The sequence below is a fragment of the Euleptes europaea genome, chromosome 10 (assembly GCF_029931775.1).
Source record: "Euleptes europaea isolate rEulEur1 chromosome 10, rEulEur1.hap1, whole genome shotgun sequence".
Taxonomy (NCBI): domain Eukaryota; kingdom Metazoa; phylum Chordata; class Lepidosauria; order Squamata; family Sphaerodactylidae; genus Euleptes; species Euleptes europaea.
The window spans coordinates 52,816,523-52,843,878 of NC_079321.1; the positions used below are offsets into that span (position 1 = coordinate 52,816,523).

Sequence of the window (27,356 nt, forward strand, 5' to 3'; positions counted from 1 at the left end):
GGTCTTTGAAACACGTATATTTTAGGTAGACATTGAAAAAGTCTTCTTGTTACATTTTAGTTACAGGTGTGATTCCTAGAAGTTTCATTCCATTAGCCAGAACGGAGCGCGCAGCCTGGAACAGACAGAGCCTTGCCTGCAAAACAAATGGGGAAAGCAATCAAGATAGTTGTTTTTTTTATCATCATCTCCTTTTAAAAGCAGCTTCAAGGAAATAACAACAGGCAGATAAGAGTGGGTTTTGAACAACACTTCGGAGGTGCTAATGTTAGAACAGGAGTGAATGTTCAGTTTGCACCAAGAACCATACTGTTAGTCTTGACAAACTGTATGGTACACAAGAAGCACATACACGCATGTGTGTTGGTATTCTGAACTCTTACTATCCTTAAAAATAACCAGAAGTAGGTAATACACTGTGTAGAAGTAGCCCACTCACGTCTCTGCACTGAATGCTGCTTCCAACTCTGGAAAAATGCACATTTAGTGTAACATGAACTGCTGTGTGCAGGACTGTCGTGCTGACTTTCAGGGATTATGGTACTTGCGTGTTAATACAGAATTACAATCTATGAAGTGGGCCCATCTTAAATGCAGCCCTAGCATGGATCTAGTCAATGATATGCATCAAGAAAACAAAGATGCTTCCTCCCCCTCTCCCAATTATGTATCTCATGCTGCTTTTGTTTGCATGTTGGAGGCAATTCATTTGTAATGGACCCAAAGCTTTTGTTCCAAAGATAGGACAGTTACTTGAGGCTGTCCCCACCTTTGACCTCTGTAATGAAACCATCAAAAGCAAATGCAGTGTGCGTCTTTCGGCTCCTCCAAAGAAGTGGGGAGGGGGAGCCACTACTAGGTGACAGCATGATGTGTGTTATTTCATTGGAGTTGCAAGAAACTTAATCAACAGATGATAACTCCCAGGACTAAGCAGACATTAAACTGATTCAAAGCTTACAACCTCTGTTTCGGCTGATTAAACAGGTACAAACTGATTCTCTGTAAAAAGGTAAAGGTCCCCTGTGCAAGCACCGGGTCATTCCTGACCCATGGGGTGGCGTCACATCTCAACGTTTACTAGGCAGACTTTGTTTACGGGGTCGGCTCAAGGCTGACTCAGCCTTCCACCCTTCCGAGGTCGGTAAAATGAGTACCCAGCTTGCTCTGCACAAAAGGGAAGATTCTCTGTTAGCTGGGCTATAAAGGAGATAAATACTGAAGACAGGCTTCCTTTTCTAACAAGGAGTAGCAGATATTGTTTATTATCACTGGCACCAATGTCTCAGAAAAGAACCTTAATGAAATTCTGGGGATGTGAAAATGCATATAAATGTAAACTGTCTTTTAACCAATTGGCTGAGTCAGCAGATGATCAATCAATTAAAATTTCTTTAATTGGATCGACAGACCAGCTTTCCACCTCCAAGATTTGTGACTCTGCCTCAGTTTGGCACAGCTTGGAGCGCAGGTGGTGTTACGAGAATGGCACTTGAGACAGAAAATGAGCGGGTAGAGGGAGGAAGAACAGATGTGCTTGTTATCGTCTGTCCTCAACTAAATTTTGGATGGGGATTAAACAGGGAAAGAAAGAAAATTATGTCATACCCTGACAGGATAAGAGTAACAGAAATACTTTATTGTTCAAAATATTAAGGGGGACACACCAAGTTATATGACGTTTATGTAAATTTTATTCATACACGTAATATGTAATTTTTAGGCTCAGGTTATTTGCAGTAGCAATAATAGCTGTTGTGGTTTTCTTTTCAAATTTTGTTAACATTGTAGATTAAATCGATTTCCATCAATCCAGGAACAATTGAAAAAAGCATAATAAAAGTCATGTATTTTTAAAGGGGAGATATCACAAGGTGGATCCACATAAGTCTGTCTTGTCTCCTACTACTGAGCTAGGCATTCACATTACTATAAAATCACAGGGGGACAAAACCCCATCTAATCCAGCACCTTGGCACAAGGCAACATGAGTTGTCCCAAGGACTCAGCCACCAAGGCAACAAGCTGTCATCTACATAGACAAAGGGGACAGGAACTCTGCACAAAAGTAAAGCCTATGATTTGTTTATAGCTTGAAATGTCAAGTTCTCTTCCTGTCATTGGTGGTGGTTCTTGGCTGCATAGATTATTAGCCTCAAACAAATGGCCATTATTGCAAATATTTTACTAGTAAACCATTTATAAAAATGTATGTGTATACATACATGCATAAGTACATATTTATACACGGTCTTTCTCAAAAATTCATGACTGTTGACAAGTGTCATATGTGGTAACATATACAATAAAATCACCAGAAATTGACATCGAGTAAATACCACCAACCAATAATAAATTCATTTCAGTTAAATCTCCAGGCAGCCCTCAGCCAGATGTCAAAGCTGCCTCATCACAGAACTCTCTAAGAGAACGTGGCCTGATGCACTTGCCTAAATATGTCCATTGAAAAGTGACCTCTAAACCTCCTCTGGAAGACCAAAAGGAGAGGGGTCATAATTGGAAAAGACCAAACAGCAAATGAAAGAGAAATGAACAACTTTATGGAATGGTACTGAGAGCAGGAAGTAGCCACAGAAGCACAATTATCTCATGGGTTTAACACACCTATGCGCACATATACTGGCAGATAGAGGAACTCATTACTTAATAGTAAAACAAAGAAAGATTGTGGTTTTCTTATTATCTGTTTGTTTTTGCTGGTCAGTGACGGTATTAATAAATTATTATAGGGAAAGAAAGAAAAAGCAAAATAGACAGATAACAGGGAAGGGAAATTCCACCATCAGTGAAAAAGGAAGGAGGGAGGAGATTTCCGCTGATTTCCCCTCTCCCACTTCAGACCCCCATTTTGTTCTCTTGTTGTTCATTATTGTTGACCCTCCCTTCTTCCCAGAAAAAAATTCTGTAGGCTGCAACAAAAAGAAAGGTGAAAAAAATCCAACTGAATGTGCTCCAATTACAGTTTGCAGATTTTGTAAGATGCAAACTCATTGTCAGGTTATACCATTCAAGAAAAATTTATAGTCAAACAACACCTGTTTACTTTACCTCTGCTAATTCCGGAACACTGCCTTTCACAGGTAGCACTTTATGAGCCACAGCTGCTAAATGGCTGAAACAGAAACAGTGAGGTTAAAACTGAAACCATTTAAAGGCTGCAATCTTTACTGCACTGGCTAGGGAGGGAGGCCAACTTAAGTTCAATGTGATTTACTTCTGATTAAACGTATTTAGAAACTGGCCACCCGAGAAACGCTCACTGCAAAAATGCAGCTGCCACCAGGAAACAGAATGTTATGAGAAGTAACTCAAGGCCTTTGGCTCTTGGACTGCTTTGACTTTCACCAAGCTGTTTGCTTAAGAACCAATTAGTAAAGAAAAATGTTTTTTTTAAGTTGCTAATATACCCAGGCAATGCCAAGGAGAATGAGGTTTCTGTACGCTCATTTTCTGAATAAAAATCAAATGGATCTAAAGGACAAGTGCACTTCAGGGCTTGACTAGATGAAATGCTGGGAATCCTTTATGGGATTCCCTCAAGCCTTTGGTTGTTCTTTAAAGGGGGCCCAGGGAGATTACAGCACTCCCACACCCCAGGGAACACCGTTCTCTATTAACAGCACCTGGGGTGAGGGAGGCAATTTCTATATGGGAAATAGCAAAGGATAGGAGTGTTAACCCCCTACCCCAAAGTCCCATCTTCACCCATGGCTGCTTTTAAAGAAAATCAAATCTACTGATCCAATCTCAGATCTCTTGGATGTTATATAGTTGAACCAAAGACTATGTACTATTGGTCTCAGTAACTAGAGAAAAATCATTTCACAAGGCACCTCTAGGCGAAATGTCTTCACCAGAAAACGGACTTAACCGACCCTTTTTAAAAAGCCATAGAAAAACTAGAAGAGTATCTGTTTTTTCTTGCTGAGGTGGGTTGAGGTTCTATAAACATGTACTGAAACAACAGAACAGGGAAGGAATGACTCATTAAATCTGAGAAAGGAAAAGCTTGAGAGAAATTTGCAGATGGGTTGATCTGCTGATGGAATCTTTTACTTTTTAGTCTTGTTTTTAAAAATTGCATAATGCCTTTCTGCTAAAGCATTCAAGACAGTTTAGAAATTCAATAAATTACTGGTAAATAAATAAAAGGTAGAATATCTTAAGCTTTTCTGATTGACAGAGTGTATACTTCTTCAATCCTACATAGTGGCATGTTTTTCCAATAAAAATGTAGTGGCTGTCCATAAAAACAAAAAGGAAGAAAGAAAACCTCTAAAGGTCCTTAAACAAGGTCATCCTTCCTTCTGAATCTGCTCACAAATTTAATTACACAAACTACTCAGGTTGTTGAGGATGAGTTCTTAAAAATAGGACCTGAACTCTGGTTAAAAAGGTAAGATTCTCTCACCTGAGTGCAAGAAGATAGAGAACAATGTGCTTGGGCTGAAGATCTTGAGAAGACTGATAAAGAATCTCATCATATCTGAAGGGAGGGGGAAAGGAACAGTTGACCATTCTTCAAAGATCAAGAGAGCTTCATCGAAGACTGGCACTGTCAGGGCATACTTAGGGCTATAAAACTTACTAGCTGTATACCAGTTTAAACACCACTGGCTCCTTCAAAGAATGCCAGGAATTAGACTTTAGTGAGTGGGTTGACAATCTTAGAAATCTCTCTCCTCACCACTGGGAACTACATTCCCCAGGATTTTCAAGGAAAAGTTAAGGACACTTAGACCCAATTGAAGATATGCTTAACTTAATAAGTTGTATAGATTCAGACTCCCAAGTGCAACTTAAGGTCATCCTTTTGGCTTTAAATAACAGAACTGTGTTAGTTAAACTCATTGTCAGTAGTTTGATACACTCCACTGGGATTCATAGCGCCCATCCCACCAAATTCCATTTATTACAATCCTTGCTTTAAATATATTACTTGCTTTAAATACATTACAGGGATGCATGCTAACCGTGCAATCCTTGGCGGAGTTACTTCAGTCTAAATTCATCTGAATCAATAGGCTTACACTGCAATCACTCTGTTTAAGATTGCACTGCACATCCAACATACCTGAGAAGATGCTGTATTACGGAAATAGCTTGTGGGTCTTGTAAACATGCAGGGTTAATGTGGGAGACTTGACTAACTTTTCCAAACATCTCTTCTAGGCTAAAAATAATAATTCTGCATCAGATATACTTAAACAATCAAATAAGTATCAATAAAGATCCTTAAATAAGAGAGAAAGTAACATCACATTTTTAATTAATGTTTTCATCTCATGAAACAAAGCAAAAAGTATTAGACATTGCATATACACCACTTTGTGCCAGCCTAGAGAACAGTTCAGTGGCCAAGGGGGGATTTGCAGAACACATACCCTTTTCGTTGGCTTTCAAGCAGGAAAAAGAGAGTGTGGGAAGGTTGTCCCTGACACAGGAAAATTGCAATGGTCATTACAAAACTATCCACCAAAGCTAGCCACCTAGAAGACTTGGTAAGGTGGAAAGGTAGGTGTAGAAGAGCTTCAAATGAATGTTTCCCAAGATCTCCACCTGGCTCCTGCCCAATGTTATATATAGAAAGAATGAGAATTAACTAGATTTACTCTACTTTTTAAGAGTAATGTAATTCTTCAAGATAGCCTGAATTCTGTACCGAGTACTGAAACATCTCTAAACTAATTATATGCTTTCTATCTTTGGGGGGGGGGTGTATTTTAAATAATTCACTGAATGCACTCTGTAACATAAAAAGGCCTATGTGAAAACCATAGTTATATAGTTGGAAGGGGCCATACAGGCCATCTAGTCCAACCCTCTGCTCAATGCAGGATCAGCCTAAAGCATCCCTGACAAGTGTTTGTCCAGCCACTGCTTGAAGACTGCCAGTGAGGGGAAGCTCACCACTTCCCTAGGAAGCCGGTTCCACTGCTGAACCACTCTTACTGTAAAATGCTCAAAGCTAATTCAAATTAGGATAAACTAATACAAATCTGCTCACAGTTGGGCCTTTTACCTGTGAAGTCTGGCATGTGTATACTGTATGAAGACACCAGTGTCACCTTGGCTTTGAAGAACACGATCCCAGCTAAACTGATAGTCGGTTGATAAGAGAGCCCTGAAGTCCTGAAACAACATCATGTAGCCTTTTGATCAGTGTCACTTCACAGAATTTAAAGGGGGGGGAGACGATAGCATGAACAAACCTGAATTATTAGTGCCGCAAGTCCAACTCTTTGAGCCGTCTCAAGAGGGTTGACCAGTTCTTTGGTTGCTGAAGAGATAACAGGCAAAAAAATGACATTATCTCAAAAATAATGCAATTGATGGATGATAGAACAGATGCTACTGGCAGAGGGAAAGTAATAAACACTTATTTCTCAAGTGGTACAGCTAGATGAGTTAGTGCTGCAGAAACATAATATCCCCATAGTTAAGAGATCGGGAACATTATGTCTGCACTGAACCTTTCAAAGTTCCAAAATATAATTAGTTTAAGATGTTTTAAAGGCAGATCTGTGATTGCCAAGAGATGGACTTGGGGTCATGGGGCTGCCAATAATGAATCCCGTCCTGTTTTTGCTTCTCATCTCTTATAGTGCCAATCTATGCAGTTAATCTATTCTAAGCTACTCACATTCTGAGCAACTGGAACAATTTTGCATAGGAATGCAGTGTTAAAAAGAGTTTCTGTTCTAGGATACAGGTTAGAATCCAAGGGAGTCCTGGGCATGGAGAAGAATCCACCAACAGATGGATGGTTTGCAATTAAAAAATGTAATGGCAAATAATATCTGCATTTGGCTGGGAAGAATTAGTTCTTCAATTATTCGGAATATTTTTTAAAAAATAACCAAAGTATGTGGCTGTCAGTTGCTTGTGAATACTTATCTGGCAAACTAAACCCCAGAGTGTAGGGAAACAGATGCTAAATTCAAATGCCAATCCTGTGCATGTGCTCTTTTCCTCCTCATTATCTCCATTTTCTTCACATGCTGTGATTAGTTACTTCTGATTTAGCGCAAAGCATTTTTTGCCATTATATCCATCAGGAATTGGCTCCAAAGTTGCCCTTCCACTAATGGAATCTATGAACAAATGGAAGGGACCACTTGGTTGGCACTTTCCCTCTGAACTATGACCGCAACCCAGCTTCAGACAGTAGTTAGCAAACCTGGTTTTAAGGAGATACACAAGCCGCAGGTTGCCAGTTTGTACATTACAAGCAAACTACAGTTTACAGTGAAGTAGAGTTCATTAATTGAGTCAGAGTACATAAAAAGAGGTGGAAATGCCACATCTGGGGAAAAAGGCAAAACCTTAACCTAATCCTTGTTCAAATGGTAATGCCAACAAAGAGATCAATCACTTAACTTTTTGTAGAAGCCATTCTTTCTAACACCATGGAGGAAGCTTCATCCAAAACATCCTCAAGGAAAACCACCTCTCCTTTTCGTGTTTTCATCCCTTGAACTCTTCCAAATGGCACATGCAGGCACCTACAGCAAAGACAGCAATGGCACCATTCATTTCCAGCCCTGATTTGCTGTCACTTATTCAGCTGTAGGAATTAGAAATACATCCCTTGAAACAAGATTTTGTTTATAGTATGTATGATACAAAAGGGTACATTTTAGGAACTAATCCTCTGCTCATCAAGATAAACCAGTTATTAATATTTAAGCACAATGGGAATAAATGCCATTAGTAACATTCACGATTGAGAGCAGTGCCTCGTGCCCCACATTTATTAAACCTTTTGTTTATGCCAGGGCCTGAGGCTTAGCTTTATTTTATTTTATTCATACTTTAACATGGAGGCAAATGCTAAAACTGCATATAAATAAGTGTAAGCCTATGTATGAAAATTGTAGTGTTATAGCATTGCTTGTGTCACCTTTCACAATGAACAACTGTCCATCTCTACATTTAGGAGACTGCTGGACCAGATTTTATTTTCCCCTACCATCTTGAAAAGATCATTACGCCAATAAAAGAAAAACAGATAATCTTGGAAAGAACACACCAACCTTTCTGCCCATTTGTGACCCAATAACTTCAGTATTTGGAACAGTTGTTGAAAATGAGAGATTTGGTTTTTATCTGTCTTGAAGAAAAAATACATCAAAGGAATAGGAATTAAATATACCTCAATAAGACAGATACTCAAATTCACATACATTTTTCATATCTAAGGGAGAAAACGTATGCCCTAAAATCTGGACTTTTCTTTCAAGACTGACAAGCCACAACAACACGACACAAAAATATATATCAACATACAAATATCATATAAGTGAATGTCAGTCTTAATGACATAAAAACAGCCCTTTATTTCTATTATAAAAATCAATCATCATAAAAACAGTCTACCACCAGCCTCTCTGGGGAGTTTGCTTGCAGTGGCAAACTGTTGGCTTGCTAATAAGGAAACATTAAAATCTCAGCCACTAAATAAGAACAAAGTCAGATCACTTCAGGATACAATGGTTCCACATTAACATACCACACCCTCATTAGCACATTATCTTGATACTTATAGGACAATGATTAGCACATTACCTTTAAAACTTTGCAGGACAATGACTCAGCTCAAACTCAACCCCCTTCTGACTATATATTATTCTTCCTACACACTTGACACTGAGACACACTGTCCTTCAGTGTTACTCCTCTGAAGATGCCTGCCACAGCTGCTGGCGAAACGTCAGGAAAGAAAATACCAAGACCACGGTCACACAGCCCGGATAACCTACAAGAACCAATGAACTCTGACCGTGAAAGCCTTCGACAATATTAAGAACAAAGTCATCTGTACGGGATCCAGAATTACTTACAACATATATCATAGTATCAGGATTACACTTATCCATTCTATCTATAGCAGCAGCAAGGTCTCTGGAAAAGAAATATAAAACATCTGGATTATTTTCCAAAGTAAAATGTACTTTAATGATTTGGAATAGTTGCTGCAGATTGATCTGTGTCATCATCAGTCATAATATTCTTCCATATTCTACTAACAAAGATTATAGTCCCCTAGAGAGGCAAAACATGTTAAGAACTGTTGCATAGCGAGATACCTGCCTTGTTATGTAGAGAGAGGTTCCATCACTACGCATTACAGCAGAATATGGCTGATCTCCTTTTTCAGAAAGGTAAACTATTCCTGTGCCTTCCCTAAAAATGTTGAAAACAATCAAACAGCATGTGACAAGCAACTGAAAATGCATGCATGTAATATTTATTTCTATAGCCACTCTTGTTTGTCAATAGTACATACAACAAGTCTTCATGGATCTCACTTTTGTAAATATTTACTAGATAATGGCATATGGTTCAAAAGTTGTGAACAAAGCCACTAGTACCTACTCAGTTTTCTTGAGGAGACCTTTTGTGTCCAACATATTTAGAACTTCTTGACACTTCTCCTGATAAAACGATTCTCCAGAATATTCATCAAAGTACACTCCCAGACGCTGAATGGTTGCACCAAGATAAAAGGAAAATCAGCATCAGAGTAAGGCACAACCAACTCTTAATGTATTTATTTTTAATTTTTTAAAGCTTTATTACATCTTACATAACAATACATTTCAATATAATATCTATCTTACATCCAGGTTTCTTCCCCTAATTTATTAAATTGTTTTCTGACACATGTGGAACTCTGAATTAAGCCAAGCAGACTGAGCATGGGAAAATAGATTAAAAGTCAGGCATGCAGGGAAAGCCATTGTCAGTTGAATGCACAATCTCCTTTGTGGCTAGGCCACGAAGAGGGGGAAAATATTCACTGAATGAGCATCCAAGTGTGGATCTTTGTCAGCACTGCAACTTTAGCACTTATTCTTAACAGGGGCCAAATCACACACACAAACCCCAGTAGCAAGTTACAAATATTGGGTGGACATTCAGAACATTGGCGGGGGGGGGGCGAGGGGGGAAATGGATTCAGAATTTTAGGCAGCCTCTTCTGCCTACTGGCAGTGGCTTCCAACAGCAAGCAAAGGGTGGTTGTGTTATACTGCTCAGCCCACAAAGAAGACAAAACCCCAGATTTCTCCCACTGAGGACAAAATCCCCCTTCTCTCCAAGAGCAGGCTCGTATGACTCTCCCACCCTCTTTTAGTTTTATTCCACAGTAGGTAGGCAGTTTTGCTAGGGAAAGGTTTTGTATTCCATTCACTTGACACTTTTCCTTTCTGCAGTTTTATTCCCCTTTACCAAATTGCATAAATTAATTTGGCTTCTGTCTCTAAAATAAAAACCTGTTTAAGAATCTTTTCCCCCTCTTTTTCCCCCGAGTGTGGATCTGAATCGGAACCTTGGTATACACAGGCTATATCCCAAATACTGAAATAACCAAACCACATGCGTTTGTTTCATGATAGTTAGGTGATGCAAAGGCACAGTGTGGTCCTGACTCGGGTAGACCTGTTTGGGTGATAATATGTAATACTGTTCGTTCAATACTAAAAGGTTCACTGTCCCCTGAATACAAACAGTTTACAAGCACAAAAGAAAAGTTCAAACCAGTACCTTGTACATCTTGACATATTCTTGAATGCTGACATCTCTAAAACGTTGCCACAAAGACAACACTTCTTCCTCACGTGCCTCCAGCCTTCTAAAGAAATCTTGTGCCATCCTTTTAATGGTTTCATCTTCTTCTGCTGCTTTGTTAGCCTCTATGTAGACCTAACACACAAGATCAATGAAACAAGCAGGTCACTTATCCCTCTGACCTACCATCCCGAGAAGGAAAGGACTGGAGTTCAATGGTTGAAGTCCCAGGTTCAATCCATAACATCTCTCTGATGCTGATTTTAGTTAACAGGTCTGGAAAAAAACCCTGCTTGGGACATTGGAGAGGTTGCATCCAGAGACGACAGCTCTGGATGTCGACGGGACTGATTCACTACAAAGGATCTTCATGTGTTTGAGATAAAATGACTAGGTCTGCACAGATTGTTAGTGAATCACCAAAACGAAACCGCCTTTTAAAAAGCTGATGATAAAATGGAAGCGTTTATTTACATTCAAAATGAAATCAACACAGTTCTAGTGTGGCAGCTTGAGCAAGCTTTAACTATGCAGGGACAGGATCTCTAGGATGACATATGAATATGTTGTAGTATCTAGGCTCTGGTCCTCTAGAAACAGAGGGCAAGTCTACACTAAAGATTTAAATTACTAGTAAGGTAGGGTGAAGAGGTAGGACAAGGTTGTCTAACAGAAAATTCTTAGCTCCTCCTGAAAACATTATTCTCATGTTCTCTGGAAAGACATGTCAACTGAAGCAGTATAAAACAGTACAGATATACCCAGGGATTCCAGTTTCAGAAACAGAGAAATGTTAGATTTTAAAAACTGCAAATATCTGAGTTTTGAAATACATCATAAATAAAAGATACATTTTTGCATAATCCTGCCATGATCCCTGCAGGTTATTTAAAGCTGCCATTTTCCTAGAAGTGAAAAAAACAGGCATTGCTGCTGCACCACTAAGCCTATCCCAGGGTTATGAAGTAATTCTGTTATTCCTCTACTACATGTTCATCCTACATTGATGCAGACTGCATTGTGGCATCTCGGGTAGGATTCGTTTCACTGGGCATACTCGATGTCTCCTCCCGGGAACAGCTTTTTCTGCTGCGTCCCAGGGGCATCCATCCAACAGATCACAGATTTAACCCCCAACCACCCCCTCAAGTGTCATTAAGATCCAAAGGTTAGATTCTTTACTTATTCAGTTTAAGGAAATAATTTTAGAAATATTATATACTCCGAAGAGGTTCCCCCCCTCCTACTTCATTGATATAAAAACTATGAAGGCAAGCTGCCAATTCAGACCACATACAGTTCAAATGGCCTATACATAAGATTAATATTGGATGAAAACTTAGTTAAAATAGAGTTCTTATTCTGCCTAAGTATTGAGAAAGACTGAGCTAAGATGATTCACAGAAATGTGTCACCTGCTTCGAAGATTTTTAAGCTTCTTGTTTTGGCCTTTTTCTATTTCTCTTCTTTCTACAGTTCTTCCCTTTCTCGGTCCCTTTCTTTCTCTCTCTCTCACATTTATTCTCTGTTTCTATCTCACTTATTACATGAGTACTTAAACTATGAGATTTACAACATAAAAATCCTATCACCCCTCCCACTTCCTGCAAATTTAACTCAGGGCCCTTTATGCTTTAGTAAATGCTGACAAATAACAATATAACACAAAATAACCTGACCATCTAAAAATCCCTTTTCCAAATTTGGCAGAGATGGTGTTATTAAGTGGCAGAGAAATACTATGTGTAATAAATACACGCCATAGCAATTCTAAAGATTCCTTTCTTTAATGGTGTTTTTTAAAGTTTTGCTTGGAGTTAGAGGATTAGTGATATACATTTTTTTAAAAACACACAAACACACCTCCCAATTGTTTTCAGACTGTAAAGCTTATGAATACAAAATGATTGGTTTGAAAGCGCTTCAGTTATGTTATTCATCAACATACCTCAACCAGATGCTGCAGAGGGTTTGATTTTAATTTCTCTTCAGAGCCAAACTGCTGGAAGCCAGCTCCCAACAAACCTGAAATAAGTTATTTAATAGCCAATATAGTAATTGTTACAAAAATCAACTAGAGTGACTGGTAGTTTGAGAATACAATCCTTTTCAAAAAAACAATAAAACCTTAGTTTCTTAGGCAGTAAAATGTCAAGGCTAGTATAGCTACGAACACATCTGCATTTGCTACAAAAGTAGTAGAAGAAGAAGAGTTGGTTTTAATGCCGATTTTCTCTACCTTTTAAGGAGAATCAAACCGGCTTACAATCTCCTTCCCTTCCCCTCCCCACAAGGTACGTGTGGCTGAGAGAGCTCTAAGAGAACTGTGATTAGCCCAAGGTCACCCAGCATGCTTCATGTGAAGGAGTCAGGAAACAAACCCAGTTCACCACATTAGAGTCCATTAGAGTGGGGAATCAAACCCGGTTCTCCAGATTAGAGTCCACCGCTCTTAACCACCACACCATGCTGGCGCTCTAGTAATTCTGCTAATAATTCTGGTGCTTTGCCCAAGAAATTGTTTGCACACTGGCAGACGCAAAGGACGCTCCTAAATGGAGCTGACGGTGTAATATGTTGTCCTGTCTCACACTGTTATCTTCACAAGCCTGTAAGGAAGTTTAGAGACAGTTGACATTTTAACAAATTCTGGTTTGTTTCTTCTTTACAAAACAGAATTCTAAACCATTCTCGAACTGTGGTTTAGATTCCTAGCTTACAATCAAGAGACAAAACTGCCTGGTTCAGACATCACAACCAATTCCATTTTATGGAATACTTCCTGGAAGATGAGACGTGAAAGGAAGATACAGGGTGAATCATCCAGAAGTAAGCTATTGGAAATTGCTCATAATGGATGGTCTGAAGGACATAACACAGCAACTTTGCTGACATTAAGAAGGTCTGGCCCTGGTCAGAGCCCCGACAAGAGACTTTCTGACAACCCTAGAAATGAACGTTGCTGGAATTTGGATTATCAGTGGAGAACGTGGCTAGCAGACCTTGATTTGAGTTTCTCACCTTAGATATTTATTAGTTTACTCCAGTCATTCTCAGCATGGTGCCCATGGGTGCCATGGTTGAAATCATGGTAAAATGGCTGAAATCAAATAAATTGAAACTGAACCCAGACAAGATGGAAGTGATGCTGGTTAGGAAGGCAGATGTCTTGAAGGACATTGTGCTTTCCACCTTTGATGGGAGTTCAGCTGACACTTGCTGACACATGAAGCCTGCCAAAGTATTTCCTAGTGCCCATTTCTTTCCCAAAGCAAAGAGCCATTCCTGGCTTTCCTCTACTTTACTGCAGAAGCAAGTACTTCAGAAAAGCCCAGGAGGCATCACCTTTGTGTCTGCAAGGAGCAACAACTGACTACATCATAGGAGTGTTCTTGGCTTAAAACCTCCTAACACTTTGATAACCTTCCATTTTTTTGTTATTGGGCCATGTCCCCACAGTAGCCATTTTGTTGTTGTACCCACTACCTCTTCTCAAAATTCTAAAAGTGCTCACATGTTCAACAAGATTGGGGACCCTTGGTTTACTCGATGGCTGAAAATATGCAAAAAAAAGCTATGGTTAACCTCCATTAAGGTCTCTGGGCCCAGACAGAGTATTCAGAGATTGCAATGACAGCCCCCCAGAGTGGAATGCCGGTCCCCAGGAATAGAATCAATGCTCTGGGACTGGAATGACAGGCCACAGAGTGGAATGACAGCCCCTGGGTGTAGCACAATGACAGGGACTGGAACTGGAAAGACAGGTCAGAGTGGAATGATGGTCCTTAGCAATAGAATCAGCACTCCCTGGGGCTGTTATTCCACTCTGCGACTTGTAATTCCAGTCCCAGAGCAGATTCTATTGCTAGGGACCGTCATTCCACTCTGCGACCTGTCATTCCAGTCCCAGAACACTTCTGCCACTCCAAGAGAATGCCATTCCACTTGTTGTCATTCCAGTTACAGAGCACTGATTCTATACCTGGCATTAAATTTTATGGAACACATGGCCTGGCCCGACCAAATGACATTTATGTCATATCTGGCCCTCCTAAGAAATGAGTTTGACACCCCTGATCTAAACTACAAAGCAGCTGCAATAAAGTGGGAGTTCCACAAATCAACACCCATAGAAGAAAAGAACAATAGTACTCAGCTCCATTCAGATTAGTGTCTAGAGGAAAATAATCGCTTTATGGTTAAGTGGGTATATCCTTCTGAAATCGCAATCTAAAGCCATCCATGCAATGGCTGCTATAATAGAAACCCTGACAGATCATTAATTACAGCAGAGCATCTGGGAAGAATTGCTATTGTAAAACTGCACTGTAATCATCTGACCCCATGCGCTTACTTTTATAAAAGCTGCTGCCTAACCAAAATGAATAATGCTGAAGGGTCTTGACTCCTGTCCTTTTCACAATGTCAGACAGGCCCTTCTCTCTCCTCACTGGAGCTCCCCCACACCATGAGGCTATTCCTACATGTGGAGCCTGAAACCCAGGAATGATCTTTCTGGGAGTCAGAAGGGGTTGCTGGAATGGGAAGGAACATGGGATTCCTGTTCCTTCCATACTTTGGCTTGTGATTTTTTTCAAAAAGAACATTTGATTTAACTCAGGCTTAATTGCACCAACTTGTCTTGAATCAGAGCATTGCTCTAATCTACCCTTTCTAGTCAAAGTAATGGTGACAGCAGTAGCCAACCAACTCCCGGTCTTCCTGGATACATCACAAGCTCTGGACCCTTTTCAGTCTTGTTTCAGGCCAGGCTACAGGACAAAGAGAGCTCCAATAGCCTTAGTTGATGACCTCTGCCTGAATGTAGACAAAGGCTAGACTTCATTGTTGCTCCTCCTGGATCTATCTGCAGCCTTTGGTACAGTAGATCATGTCATCCTATTGAGGCATTTGGAAGCAGAAGCAGGTATATCAAGGGATGTTCCTTCGACTGGTTTAAATTGTTCCTCATAGATCAGACTTAAGGGTTGTCATTGAAGATCAGCCATCTTCAGTTTGAGAGTTGTCTTGTCTCCCCATGTTATTCAACCTCTACGTAAAGCCTATAGGAGAAATTATTTGTCGCTTTGGAATTGGACGTCATCAATATGTGGATGACATATTGTGGACATCATCAATATGTGGGCATCATCAATATTGTGGACGTCATCAATATGTGGATGACACCCAGCTTTACATCTCTCTATCCATATCCCCTGGTGATGGTTTAGAGCAGGGGTGGGGAACGTCAGGCCCAGGGGCCATATGAGGCCCACGAAATCATTTGGTCTGGCCCTTCATGGGTCCTGGCAGATCTCTAGCTCAGAAGGATGCTGCCCTGCCTGAATCTCTTGGGCCCAGCTAGGGACAGCAGAGCTCAAAAGTGAGTCGCTCTGTGTGGCAGACACTCGGAGCCGTCTCCGGTCGTGCCTCTTGGCTAAATGTTTGACCAAATACAGTAGGCTAATTTTTAAGTTGATAATTTTGTATGGCCCGTGAATGATGTTATAAATATCCTAATGGCCCTTGGCAGAAAAAAGGTTCCCCACCCCTGGTTTAGAGATCTTAAGCCATTGCCTGACTGCTGGAATGAAATAGTTCAGAAAGTCGCATTGGTTAAGGGATAGGGGCTGTGGCATTTACTACTGTATTGCTGCCTATCACTGTAAGTATGCTCCAACTAGGTAGTTACTACACCATTTAATGTGCCATGGCTAAATGCTTATTAATTTGTTTATTAAAATATTTATATCCCACCTTTCCTTGTGGTTCAAGGTGGCCCACAATAATGGTTGGAACATTTGCAGTTAAAACCAAAAATAAAATAGCAAACCCCAACCCCAACCCCCCACACTTAAAAGATGACTACCATTCAAACCCCCTCAAAATTCCTGGCAAACAGGCAGGCCTTGCAGCACTTCCTGAAGATCTCCAAGGAGGGGCCCCCCTTCTCCCCTCTTCAGGGAGCAATTCCACAAAGCCAGAACCACGACAGAAAAGCCCTGGGCTCTGGCTACTGCCAGGCGGCCCATCCTAAGTGGTGGGATAGCCAACAGATGGCCGCCCGCTAACTGTAGTTGGCGCACAGATGTATGACAATGCATGTTTTTTTGCCGCAACAGACCAACATAGCTATCCTTCTGGAATCTGGTCCAAAGAAGGGGGCATGAGCCTGAAGCGCTGCTTTTTGTTTTGCTGCCTCGTCGTCATGTCACCGCTAACTCTGTCGGCAGAAACAACAGCCTTCTTGACAGAGGCATTTGCTTTACTTATGTATATCCCACCCGTCACAAAAACTGCAACCATTAAAAATGTAATGCGCAAGGCAGACAACAGCCTCCTGAAATCATGGGTATCGCCTTTGATGCTTATAATGCCATTCAGTTTCACTCAGCCTTGTTTTCTACCGTTACATTGGTATAGCACAGAGTACGACTGGGGAGAACTGAGTTCAAATCCCCACTCAGTTGGAACCCTCACTGAGTGACCGTGGATCACAGTCACTCTCCTCAGCCTAATTGCATCATCAGTCACCCCAAAACATATCTGCTGGTAGATTATAGTGTCTAATGCCCTGCAAGAAGACAGTGAACATTTTCTTTAGGAGATTTTTAGTTGCAACTCTTCCCATCTCACTGATATTTCTATAGACATCCCCAGGAAGACCTCTTTTTAAGGAGACAGAATCTCTCATATTTTAATCCCACCCTTCCTCTGAGGAGTTCATGGTTCTCTTCTTTATTTTATCCTCACAACTGCCCTGTGAGATAGGTTAGGCTGACAGAGCAACCAACCCAAAGTTACCCAATTACCTGCATAACTGAGTGGGATTTGACAATGTCTCCCAAGTCTTAGTTCAAATAATTACTTCACTATACAACCTCTCACTTTCCTATCATGGGTCTTCTGCCTCCTTGGAGATCTTCCAAAACTATTGTTTTTTCTACTGACCTAATATAAAGACTTATTCAATAGGGTGCCTGTGCAAAGTCAGAACCATCTTCTGGCAGGGAACTTATCCAAGACTGGGGGAAAAAGTTGATCCTCTTTTCTTTCATATGTCAAACATTATTTCCACAGGAATATGTAGAAGAAGAAGAGTTGGTTTTTATATGCTGACTTTCTCTACCACTTAAGAATCAAACCAGCTTACAATCACCTTCCCTTCCCCACAACAGACACCCTGTGAGGTAGGGTGAGGCTGAGAGAACCGTGACTAGCCCAAGGTCACCCAGCTGGCTTCATGTGTAGGAGTGGGGAAACAAACCCAGTTCACCAGATTAGCGTCCACCACTCATGCAGAGGAGTGGGGAATCAAACCCGGTTGTCCAGTTCAGAGTCCACCACTCCAAGCCGCTCTTCTTAACCACACCTCGCTGGCAATATTTTAATAAAAAATGCTGTAGACTCCTGTCTGGTACCATTTATGAACATCCACAATTTTCTTAAAATATAAAAAGGCTCACTGAGTTAAAGTTTCAGAAGCCTAGATGTACATTATAGTATATACGACCAGAGGGATGGGGACACTTACCAAATTGCATGCCCCAGTCTCCAAGGTAATTCATTCTTGTAACATGATGTCCAATAGCCTCTTTGAGATTTGCTATGAAATTTCCTGAAATTAAAATACTTAATGATTCATACAGCTCTTCCAAAAGGGCATTTAAAAAATGTTTTTGCATAACCCAGGTTTTCCCCCATTAAATCCCAAACTGGAAGGATTCTATAAAATGAATTCCCTTACCAAAACTCTAAAGAACCAGTTTGAACAAGTTTTCAAGGAAGGTTGTTCCTCGATTTTTTGTTACTACGAAAATATGCTGAAAGAATATCACCATTAAAACAGTTCTCCATATTTCTCACACTCTGTCCAATAATTTCATTCCTCTAATTGTTGTGAAGCATTTTATTCCCCTATCACAAACAGGGGAATGGCCACCCAAGAGTTAAGCAGGAATATGTTAAGTAGCTAGCCACTGAACCAAAATTGTGCAAGTTCCATTCTTGGGCAGCAACACTTTCATTGTAAGCATGCAGCATCAGTGCGGTCTACTTGGGACTTCAACTTTGGTTTAAATTTTTCCACAGCCATGGACAACCCTTCCTTCTTTAAATGGTAAGGCTTTACTAGCCATAGCCTTCAGCCTAACCATACTTTTTTTTAAAAAAGTTTCCTTTTTTCCCTTCTAAGTCCGCCCTAATTATAAAAGTTATTTTAATTTTTATATTATACTGAATTACTAAAAGATAAGAGGCCAAGGACTTAGTAGTATTCAGATCCTTATCCCACAAAGGAAAAGAGAAACTTTGATAATTGCTCATAAACTCATCCTTCTTTAACAAAGGGGTAATTTATCTCTCTCTATCTTCACTAAATAAAGGGCATTCAAAGACTGAGCGAGCCAAGGAAACTGTCTTCCCTGTGTAACAAAAGCACCAACATTCTGAAAAAGGGACTCCTGCAAACAAGCCTTTTAATTCAGGTGATGGTACAGCATTTAATCAGGAAATAGTCAAAAGATTTTAAATATTCTGGAATGGTTACTAGAGGTTTATTATAGGAAAGAGAACACACTCTTCTTGCTCGCAGATTTGTACTTCTAAAATTGAACTTTAATAACTGCTTTTTGACCCATGCAAATGCTACTTCATCATTCTCCACAGAAAATAAAAAAGCAGAAGTAAAGCCTAGCTGTTCCAATCTTTGATCAACCAACCTCTTACATGAGGGGGGGGGCATCTTGGCCATCTTCTGGGCACTGGGCGTGTGTGGGGGAGGTAGTTTTGCATTTCCTGCATTGTGCAGGGGGTTGGACTAGATGACCCTGGTGGTCCCTTCCAACTCTATGATTCTATAAATTACTCTGAAAGAAGTCTTCTCATAGTCTAAGGAGGAGCCTAGATCTGTCCATGGGCAATCAACATTGTTTGATTAATACTAGTTGGCCACTCTTTCTCGTACTGGATCCAGCGCAGGACATTATTTTATTACATTTAGACCCAGCTTTTCCTCCATTAATCTCAAAACTTACAGGTCGCTCTAATTTGTTCATTTTCATCAGATTTCACATACTTTCAAGCCATTCTATGGGCCTATTGCAACAGTCAGAGCAGAATATCCATATCCAGACCCAGCAACTTGATGCTATTCTGCATAGGTTGCTAAGAAAGTTAATGGGTGCTCCTTACTGCGTGGCAGGGATTGCTATTAGAAACGAGTTGGGGATTTGTTCCCAGGAGGCAGAAGTGTGGGCTTTAATTTTCAGCGATTGATTAAAATTTCTCCTTGCTCTTCCTGAGGGTAGCCTTCTAAGTTTCTTATCCAAGGACTGATATCTTAATCACTGGTTTGGGTATGTAGATGCTAAACTCCAGAGGCTAGGAAGGGACTTTTGTCAACTATGTCTTTTTCTACAGCCTGCTCTCTAGTGAAAAAAAGATTGATCCAGTGGAGCCTAAACAGCACTGCTCTCTGTGCCAGCCATGTGCGCTCTCCTGCTTTTTTTTGGTTTACATATTCAAATTCTCGTTTTCCGTATATTGATTTCTTAACCATCCCAGTTTACAGAAGAGCTTTTTTAGCAAGTGGATGTGGAACATGTTATATCAAAACCATGCAGCATGGCTTATTTTATTGTAGAAGATATAGGCACTTAAGAACACAGCTGATCAATCCATTAGTTCCTGATATAGACAACGCTGAAGCTAATAATCTACAATTTCTGCTGGGTGGTTGTGATCCAACTATCACAGTTCCAGTAGTGAAATTTATTTTGGGCTTATTTGAATTTAAGAGACACAAGGATAATTTAAATAACATATATATAATTAAATAAATTATATAAAATAATTTTTAAAATTCTGCCCATCCGTTTAGTGCCCATCCGTTACCAGACTTCTTGTAATGGCTGTATTTTGGGTGGGCTGTCCTCTGGTTCTGGATATGGATATTTTCTTTAATGGTACAACTCCTAGCCAATAGCTCACAGCCTATTGGCTAGGAGTTGTACCATTAAAGAAAATATCCATATCCAGAACCAGAGGACAGCCCACCCAAAATACAGCCATTACAAGAAGTCTGGTCACATGCACGGGCTCTAAGAGGGCCAACATTAGGGAACGTTTCAACTACAGTTCAGTTATAGCTTACCAATTATAGTGGAACGCAAGTGTCCTACGTGAAACTTCTTTGCAATGTTGGGTGAACTGCAACAAATATTTCTTGAATTAGCAAATGTAAGTCCACTCCACAGTTCGAAGGGGGGAGAGAAAAAGAAGGATTGCCTGTGTGCGATGGAGGATGGGGGAACTGGGGTACTTCATGTATATTCAAAGCACTGAAAAAACTGACATTAAATAGTTAAAAGAATTCATATGATTACAAAGACACGGAAGGGACTAAAAATCCAACCCCAACCTTCTGCTGCGAGGCAAGACCACTAATCACCAGCCCCTACAGAACAAGCTAGGTATCATTTTCTAGGCATCAATGGACAAAAGCAGACAGTCCTGACCTTACGAAAAGGTCCCTTCAGAGCACAAAGCTACCAAACGAGTAAGGTTCCACACAGCAGGAAAACGAACACAGAGTCACAAATGAAGCGGGGCCCCAAGTCTCCTTGTTCTCACACAGGAAGCACACCTGCGTGCACAAGACTTTTGCTAGTTCCCCTGTCCCACTGCAGACCCTCATGGCGCTCCCACACTGTTCCCAAAGGTCCACTAACTTCCAGGAACTGTGTTTTCAGGAACACAGCAGGCTACAATGGGAAGAGAAAGGAGGGAAAGTTCTGTCCTGCAAATACAGCTTAGCTCGTAGAGCTCAGGATCCAAGCCAACGATTCCCTTTCACTAAGTGTTGCTTTACCAGGAGGAATTAACTGGATCCATGTTAGTTTATAGCCAAGGGGGTCTGCAAAGCCATGAATTCCTAAGACATCTATGGCATTTTAGTAAAGTGCTTCAAAATAACCAAGCCTCTGTACTCACCTAAACTCAATTAGAATTTTTTTTCTTGGCAATCCTGAGAAAAGTTCACTCTTTATTCCATACTCTGAGCCATCCTCAAACACTTGCTGCAACACTGACTTAATAAACCAAAAAATAATATACAGAGAAAGAAGGTAATTTATAATAATAAAGAGCAACTAAGAAATATCAGTACCCTGCAATACCATTTTTGTGCCTTTCTGTCTTTCCAAAAAGGCAACCAGTTTTTATCAGATTCCAGAGGGGTAGCTCCAAGTAGTCCCTCATTCTTCTTTTGCCATGATATCCTCATGTCTTGTTTTATGTTATGTGGACATGCCTTGAACTCTGCTCAGTTTAATGAACTGAAAACAAAGTTCTGGAAGCTTGACCTCCAGGCTTCAGTGAAAGCAGAGCAGGTCACCAATGTCCTTAAAGGGTTTACAGACTAACAAATTTGGTTTCTGAAGTCACTCAGCCAATCTTTGATATGGAAGAATAAATCAGGTATTGACCGAACAAATTAGCAACACACTTCTGGGAGTGTTGTAAACACAAATAGTCACAACGGTCACAACAGAACTGCAGCATGTTGAAAATTAGGATTTTTAAAAACTATATTCCAGTGCAAGCAGTAGTTTAGTTAAAACTTCCATCTGCTCACAAAGAAAATGTGTTATGTCAGAGGTTTCCAAGCTTACTAAGCTGTTAGGCACTTTAGAAATTTTGACAACAGGGAGCGGGCACCACCACAAAATGGCTGCCACACGAGGCAATTTCAAAACTGCTGAGGATAATCAAAAAGTGTCAGGAGACTGCAGTTTCTGAAATAGGTGTTCCCTGCAGACACAAAAACGATGTTTCCTGTGTTCTTTGGACGCATCTCCTGCTCCACTGAGGTAGAAGAAAGCCAGGATTGCTTCTAGGATTTGAGAGAAGACATGCTTTGTTGCAGCAACAAATGGGCCCCAGACTACCCACTGGTAGGTGACATGGTGCCAACCTGGGGTGTAAATATCAATATGCTGAATCACTCCCCCTGCCAAAAAATACCTTTTCGGTATTTGGGGGAGGGGTTACTGGCAAAAAAACGGTGGCAAGAAATGGGGGCTGAAAAAACAGATCCCAAATAATGCAGAATTTATTTGGGATTATTCGGGTCCGCTATGGCCCCACCACCATTTTTGGCCTTCCCCCTCACTTACCTGCACTTAGCTTCAGCGTGGAACCTGCCGCACCAAAGCTAAGTGCAGGTAAGTAAGGGGGCAGCGAGGGGGGAACCACACGGGGAGAGCTCAAGCTCAGCCTGGATTTCTGTCAGTTCCGCCCCGCCCCCAGAGAAGGCAGGCGGGGCGCAACTGACAGAAATCCATGCCACGCTGCTTCTCCAGAGTCCAGAAAAGCGGCACAGTGTGAATTGCTTTCAGATTCCCCTCCTAACCTTCTCTGAGGTTTCGAGAACGTCAGTAGGGTGGATCTGAAACATGTGGGATTTGGGGGGGGGGATTTTTTGGATTCAGGTTTATTAACCTGGAAATTTTCAAAACAGCCGGGTTGTCCAGATTTTTCAAAAATTTCAAGGTTTGATAAACCTGAACCCTAAAAATCCCAAAAAACAATTGTGCACACCCCTAGTGCCTACAGACACCACATTAGGGATCACTGTTGTACATGTTCTACTTCCAGCCAACAAGTGGGTAGGAACTTTGGGATATTTTCTCTGTAGAGAGAGGCAAAAGAAGCGGTCATCCATCCATGACTTTAGAAAAAAAATTACTAAAGAATGATTTGGCTAATTATCTCCTACTCTCAATTTTGCTCTTTCTGGGCAAGGTAACAGAGAGCTGTTGCACAGCAAGTCCAGCGCAGCAACTTGTTAGCTGACTTATCTGCTCTAGACCCCTTCATATAAATTTTCTGTTATACCCCCATCTTACGGAATGGCCTTCCTGAACAGGCCAGGAAGGCTCCCACACATCTATCATTCCATAGAATGTGTACAACAGAAGTGTTCAGGAGGGCATTTTTATAAAGGGATTAGAACTGTAGCATAATGGAACAATTCCAGAGAGCACTTTTATAACAGAATAGGCTTATAGTCTATTGCAGGGGTGTCAAACATAAGGCCCGCAGACCAGATCTGGCCCCTTGAGAGCTCTTATCCAGCCTGTGAACCAGCCATGGCAGCCATCCCCACTACTCTTGATCTGGGCTGGCAAGACCTCTGTGGGCTTGCCAGCCACCTCCCCGCAAGTCCTGACCTGGGCTGGCAAGCCTGCTGCTGGCTTGCCAGCCAAGGCAACCACACACACTGCTCCTGATCTGGGTTGGCGAGGCATGACCCGGCCCGACCAAGTGATGTTTATGTCATATCCGGCTCTCACAACAAATGAGTTCAGCACCCCTGGTCTATTGCAATGTTTATTGTATGTATCTTGCTTTCACTGCATTGTCTTCTACTTTTGCAATCCACTTTCTGCATTGTTTCCGGCATGTCATGCCCTAGACAGTTTAACTCTTGAATTGTTTTCTAAATCTGTTTTTTAAAAATATTTTGCAATCTGCATTCAGTTTCATGAAGAAAGACAGGCTATAAATAAATAACAACGCTACATCTGTAAGCACATTTATGAATAGTCATTTAAAACAGCAGGATTTTTCTTCCAAGTAAATGCATTAGGATCAGGATGTCAAATATCCTTTTTTTCCTTCCCACAAAACCATTTTTCAATATGTGCGTGTGGGGGGAAGGGGGCGATGGCAAATCAAGAAAGCTACTACTTCCAGCATATGTTATGTGTTCTGTATATCAGACACCTTATTCATCTCTTTCTGACCAAACTGTGTCATAAAATGGCATCTGCACTAACGCTAGATTTTGACTTAGTACAGACTTCTGTGCTTTTCTTAATATCTGGTAATTATATTTTCACTGCTTTAACAAGTGTGAAATATCAGCTCTTACCTTTGCTAATAATTCTCGATTTATTGTGAAGTTTATCCTTCCTTGGCCTGTGCTGATTTCACTCACAACATTATCACATTTTAGCTAAAATTTAAAAAACACCAATGACAGTGGATTAGACCATAAATAAGCAAATCAAGGGTAGCTATTAGTACAGTAAGGCCTCGCAAAATGTTTGTGAAAGCAATTTTTATGCATTACAGTGACTATATCAATTTCTCCAGTACCAGTAGGTTTTATTATATTTTGAGAACATTTAGAAGGACTTTGATGTTGCATTTCAGAATTGTGCAGCTGAAAAAAAGAGAATGGTGTGCGCTTTACACAATAACTTTAACACTACTGGATAAATATGGTGCTTTTTAGTAGTTAGATAACACAATTTTCACAACGAGCACAGCAATCAGCCGTTTAGGCCACACTCTGAGCATGCCTGCAGATCACACACAAATCAGCACAATCTTGTTTAGCAACAGCATATGAATAATTTGGTACTGCTCAGGCCATATTACACTATTGGCAACCCTAAAACATATACAGGTAACTGCCCAGAAAATAGTCACGGATGTGCAATCATGTGACATGCAGGCGGCCCAGATACCAATTTGAGATGTATCAATTGTGAAGCTTAGCTGCAAGACTTGGACCTAACCATTCTCATCTTACAAAAGTGCGTGCTTGGCTCTGTGCATTTTAAAAGCACAAGAAGGAAAAGGCAACATGTAAAACTAGGCTTAAAGCAATGTTCTCTTCATATTATTGGCTCCATGAAGTAGTTGTCTGCCTACCTGCTCTGCCAGCCTCTGGGTCTGAAGCTGAATATCTGACTTAGACTGCTTGCTGGCACCAAGCACAGAACTCACAATGAACTGGAAATCAGCGGCTTGCCTAGGGGGGGAAATAGCACAATTAAAGGAAATGGTTCAGAACCCGCAGTTCCTCTGCACGAGGAGACCAGTCATCTGAGAGCCCCATTAAGTGTGACTAGAAATACCTGCAACAAGCTCATCCCTCAGAACGTTCAGAAAAACCAGAGGATCTTGTGGGACCTTTGTATGCAAGTGATAATGCTCAGCACCCTCCCACCATCAACTATACTATGTGTGTGTGTGTGGGGTGAACGGTAAAGATGCCGTGAGGGAGCAAGTGAGCCTGAACTTTGTCCTGCATGATGTTTACATGGGTACTGAGGGTCGGGGTATCCCATGAGTTGGGGTATATACGAGCCTAATGGGATAAGAATTGGGGAGTTGTTGGGGTGGGAGCAAAGAATTTCGGCAGTGTGGTTTTAAATTAGGGGGCCATTCACGCATGGAATGGAAGTACCAACAGATGTGCAACTGATTTGTGCTCCCCCCATGTTTCCAGAGTAACACATGGGTGGGAGTTGCACATCTCCCCACTTCTCTCTTAGGCAGCATCAAATATTATTATTTCGATCCTGGTCCTATGCGAGCTTACTCAGAAGGAAGCCTTGCCACATTGACTGAAGCGTACTCTGAAAGAAATATGCATCAGAGTGCAATCGCAAAAGTTCATTCCATGGGGAGTTAGTTGTGTCTGAGCCCCTTGATTTCAGTGGGCTTTGCCATGCGATCCGAAAGGGGGAACGGAGCTGCAGAGAAGCTGGCATGCCTCCTATGCCGGCGTCCGTGACAACTGCGCAGTGCAAAGTGGCTGGCGCAGGGGGACTTACGTCAGTCCCCGGGAACAGTGCAGCAGGGCAGGCCTCGGCACTGCCTCCCCGGCAGTTTTATCCCAACATAAGAGGCCATAGTCCAGGGGAGGGGTGTTCCCAAGGGCAGAGCTGATGTTAGTCAGCCTCCACAGCCCTTTCAGCCTGAGAGCACCCCTTTAAGCTGTGGCGGAGCTACGCCAACAAAATAGCTGGTGTGACCCTGTGAAACTCCATGGAGGAGTTTCACAGGGATTTGATTTTAAGGCTTTTTATTCCTGTTTTTACTGGCCGGGAAGCCTCTCAGATGGCACGGCTGTGCTGTTCCTGGCCGTTGCCTATCTATCCCCCTCCCTTTGGATTGGGCTTCCCATGTGCTTAATGCTGCATGGAACCAGGGCCTTATGCTGCAATCCTAAACAGAGTTACACCTTCTAAGTCCATTGAGCTCAGTGTGCTCAGAAGGGTATAACACTGCTTAGGGTTACACTGCCAGTTGTCTAGGCAGTAGAGTTTGCATATCAAAATGCCCAGCGTTTATTTGTAACCTGTTCCATTTAAAAATTAAAGCACTCATTCTAGGTCTAAAGACTTTGATTAACGACAACATTAGCAGTGCCTTGACCTTTTATAATTTAGTTCATACTAGTTCTATGGAATCCAGAATTCCTCCTATAGTAAGAATGCAAAGGGTTGTTAAGCAATTCAAATAATTAGAATATAAAATGCTCTACCTCTTTTTTGATACTGGAATAGCATGTATTGACTTTATCAAGTTATCTGGTGGCATCTCTAGTACATTCGAAAGCTAGATTTGAAAAAAAAGACCAAATTTAGTTAAGAGGAAAACAATAAATGAAAGCCAACAATAATGTCTTGATACAAAATGTAATGTTCCATCATAACAAAACTGTTGTATAAGCTCCTGAAGCTTACAATTCTCAACTATTTACACACATTCATGCAGTGCACATGGCGTGCCGCCACCCCGCTCTGAGATTTCATTGGAACGGACAGCCCCACATATATTCTTCTTTGCATATGGAGTGCCCTTTCAATTAAAATGGAGTCAGGAGGGTGGGATGGTTGAAAAGCCAGCCATACCAACTGATGCTCCAGAGGAGTAGGAATGGCGATGAATGTAAATTTGTT

At 41.1% G+C, this 27,356-nt stretch overlaps 1 protein-coding gene across 2 annotated transcripts; it reads right to left on the reverse strand.

The window, feature by feature from the left end:
* On the reverse strand, window positions 1-27,008 carry RARS2 (arginyl-tRNA synthetase 2, mitochondrial). Of its 2 annotated transcripts, XM_056856400.1 has the most exons (19): window positions 26,939-27,008; window positions 25,318-25,417; window positions 24,530-24,613; window positions 21,586-21,683; window positions 20,747-20,802; window positions 18,128-18,211; window positions 12,542-12,618; window positions 10,570-10,728; window positions 9,400-9,506; window positions 9,115-9,207; window positions 8,865-8,925; window positions 8,058-8,134; window positions 7,402-7,526; window positions 6,234-6,301; window positions 6,044-6,153; window positions 5,096-5,194; window positions 4,433-4,507; window positions 3,070-3,133; window positions 1-136 (listed from the first exon to the last, which is right to left on the reverse strand). In XM_056856400.1, exons 1-19 carry the CDS (start codon window positions 26,992-26,994, stop codon window positions 50-52), a joined length of 1,680 nt encoding a protein of 559 aa, XP_056712378.1. In that variant the 5' UTR covers window positions 26,995-27,008; the 3' UTR covers window positions 1-49. The 2 variants fall into 2 exon arrangements, with proteins under 2 accessions (XP_056712378.1, XP_056712379.1); XM_056856401.1 differs by lacking the exon at window positions 26,939-27,008 and having other exon boundaries at window positions 21,586-21,679; window positions 25,318-25,369.
* Window positions 27,009-27,356: the final 348 nt, after the last annotated feature.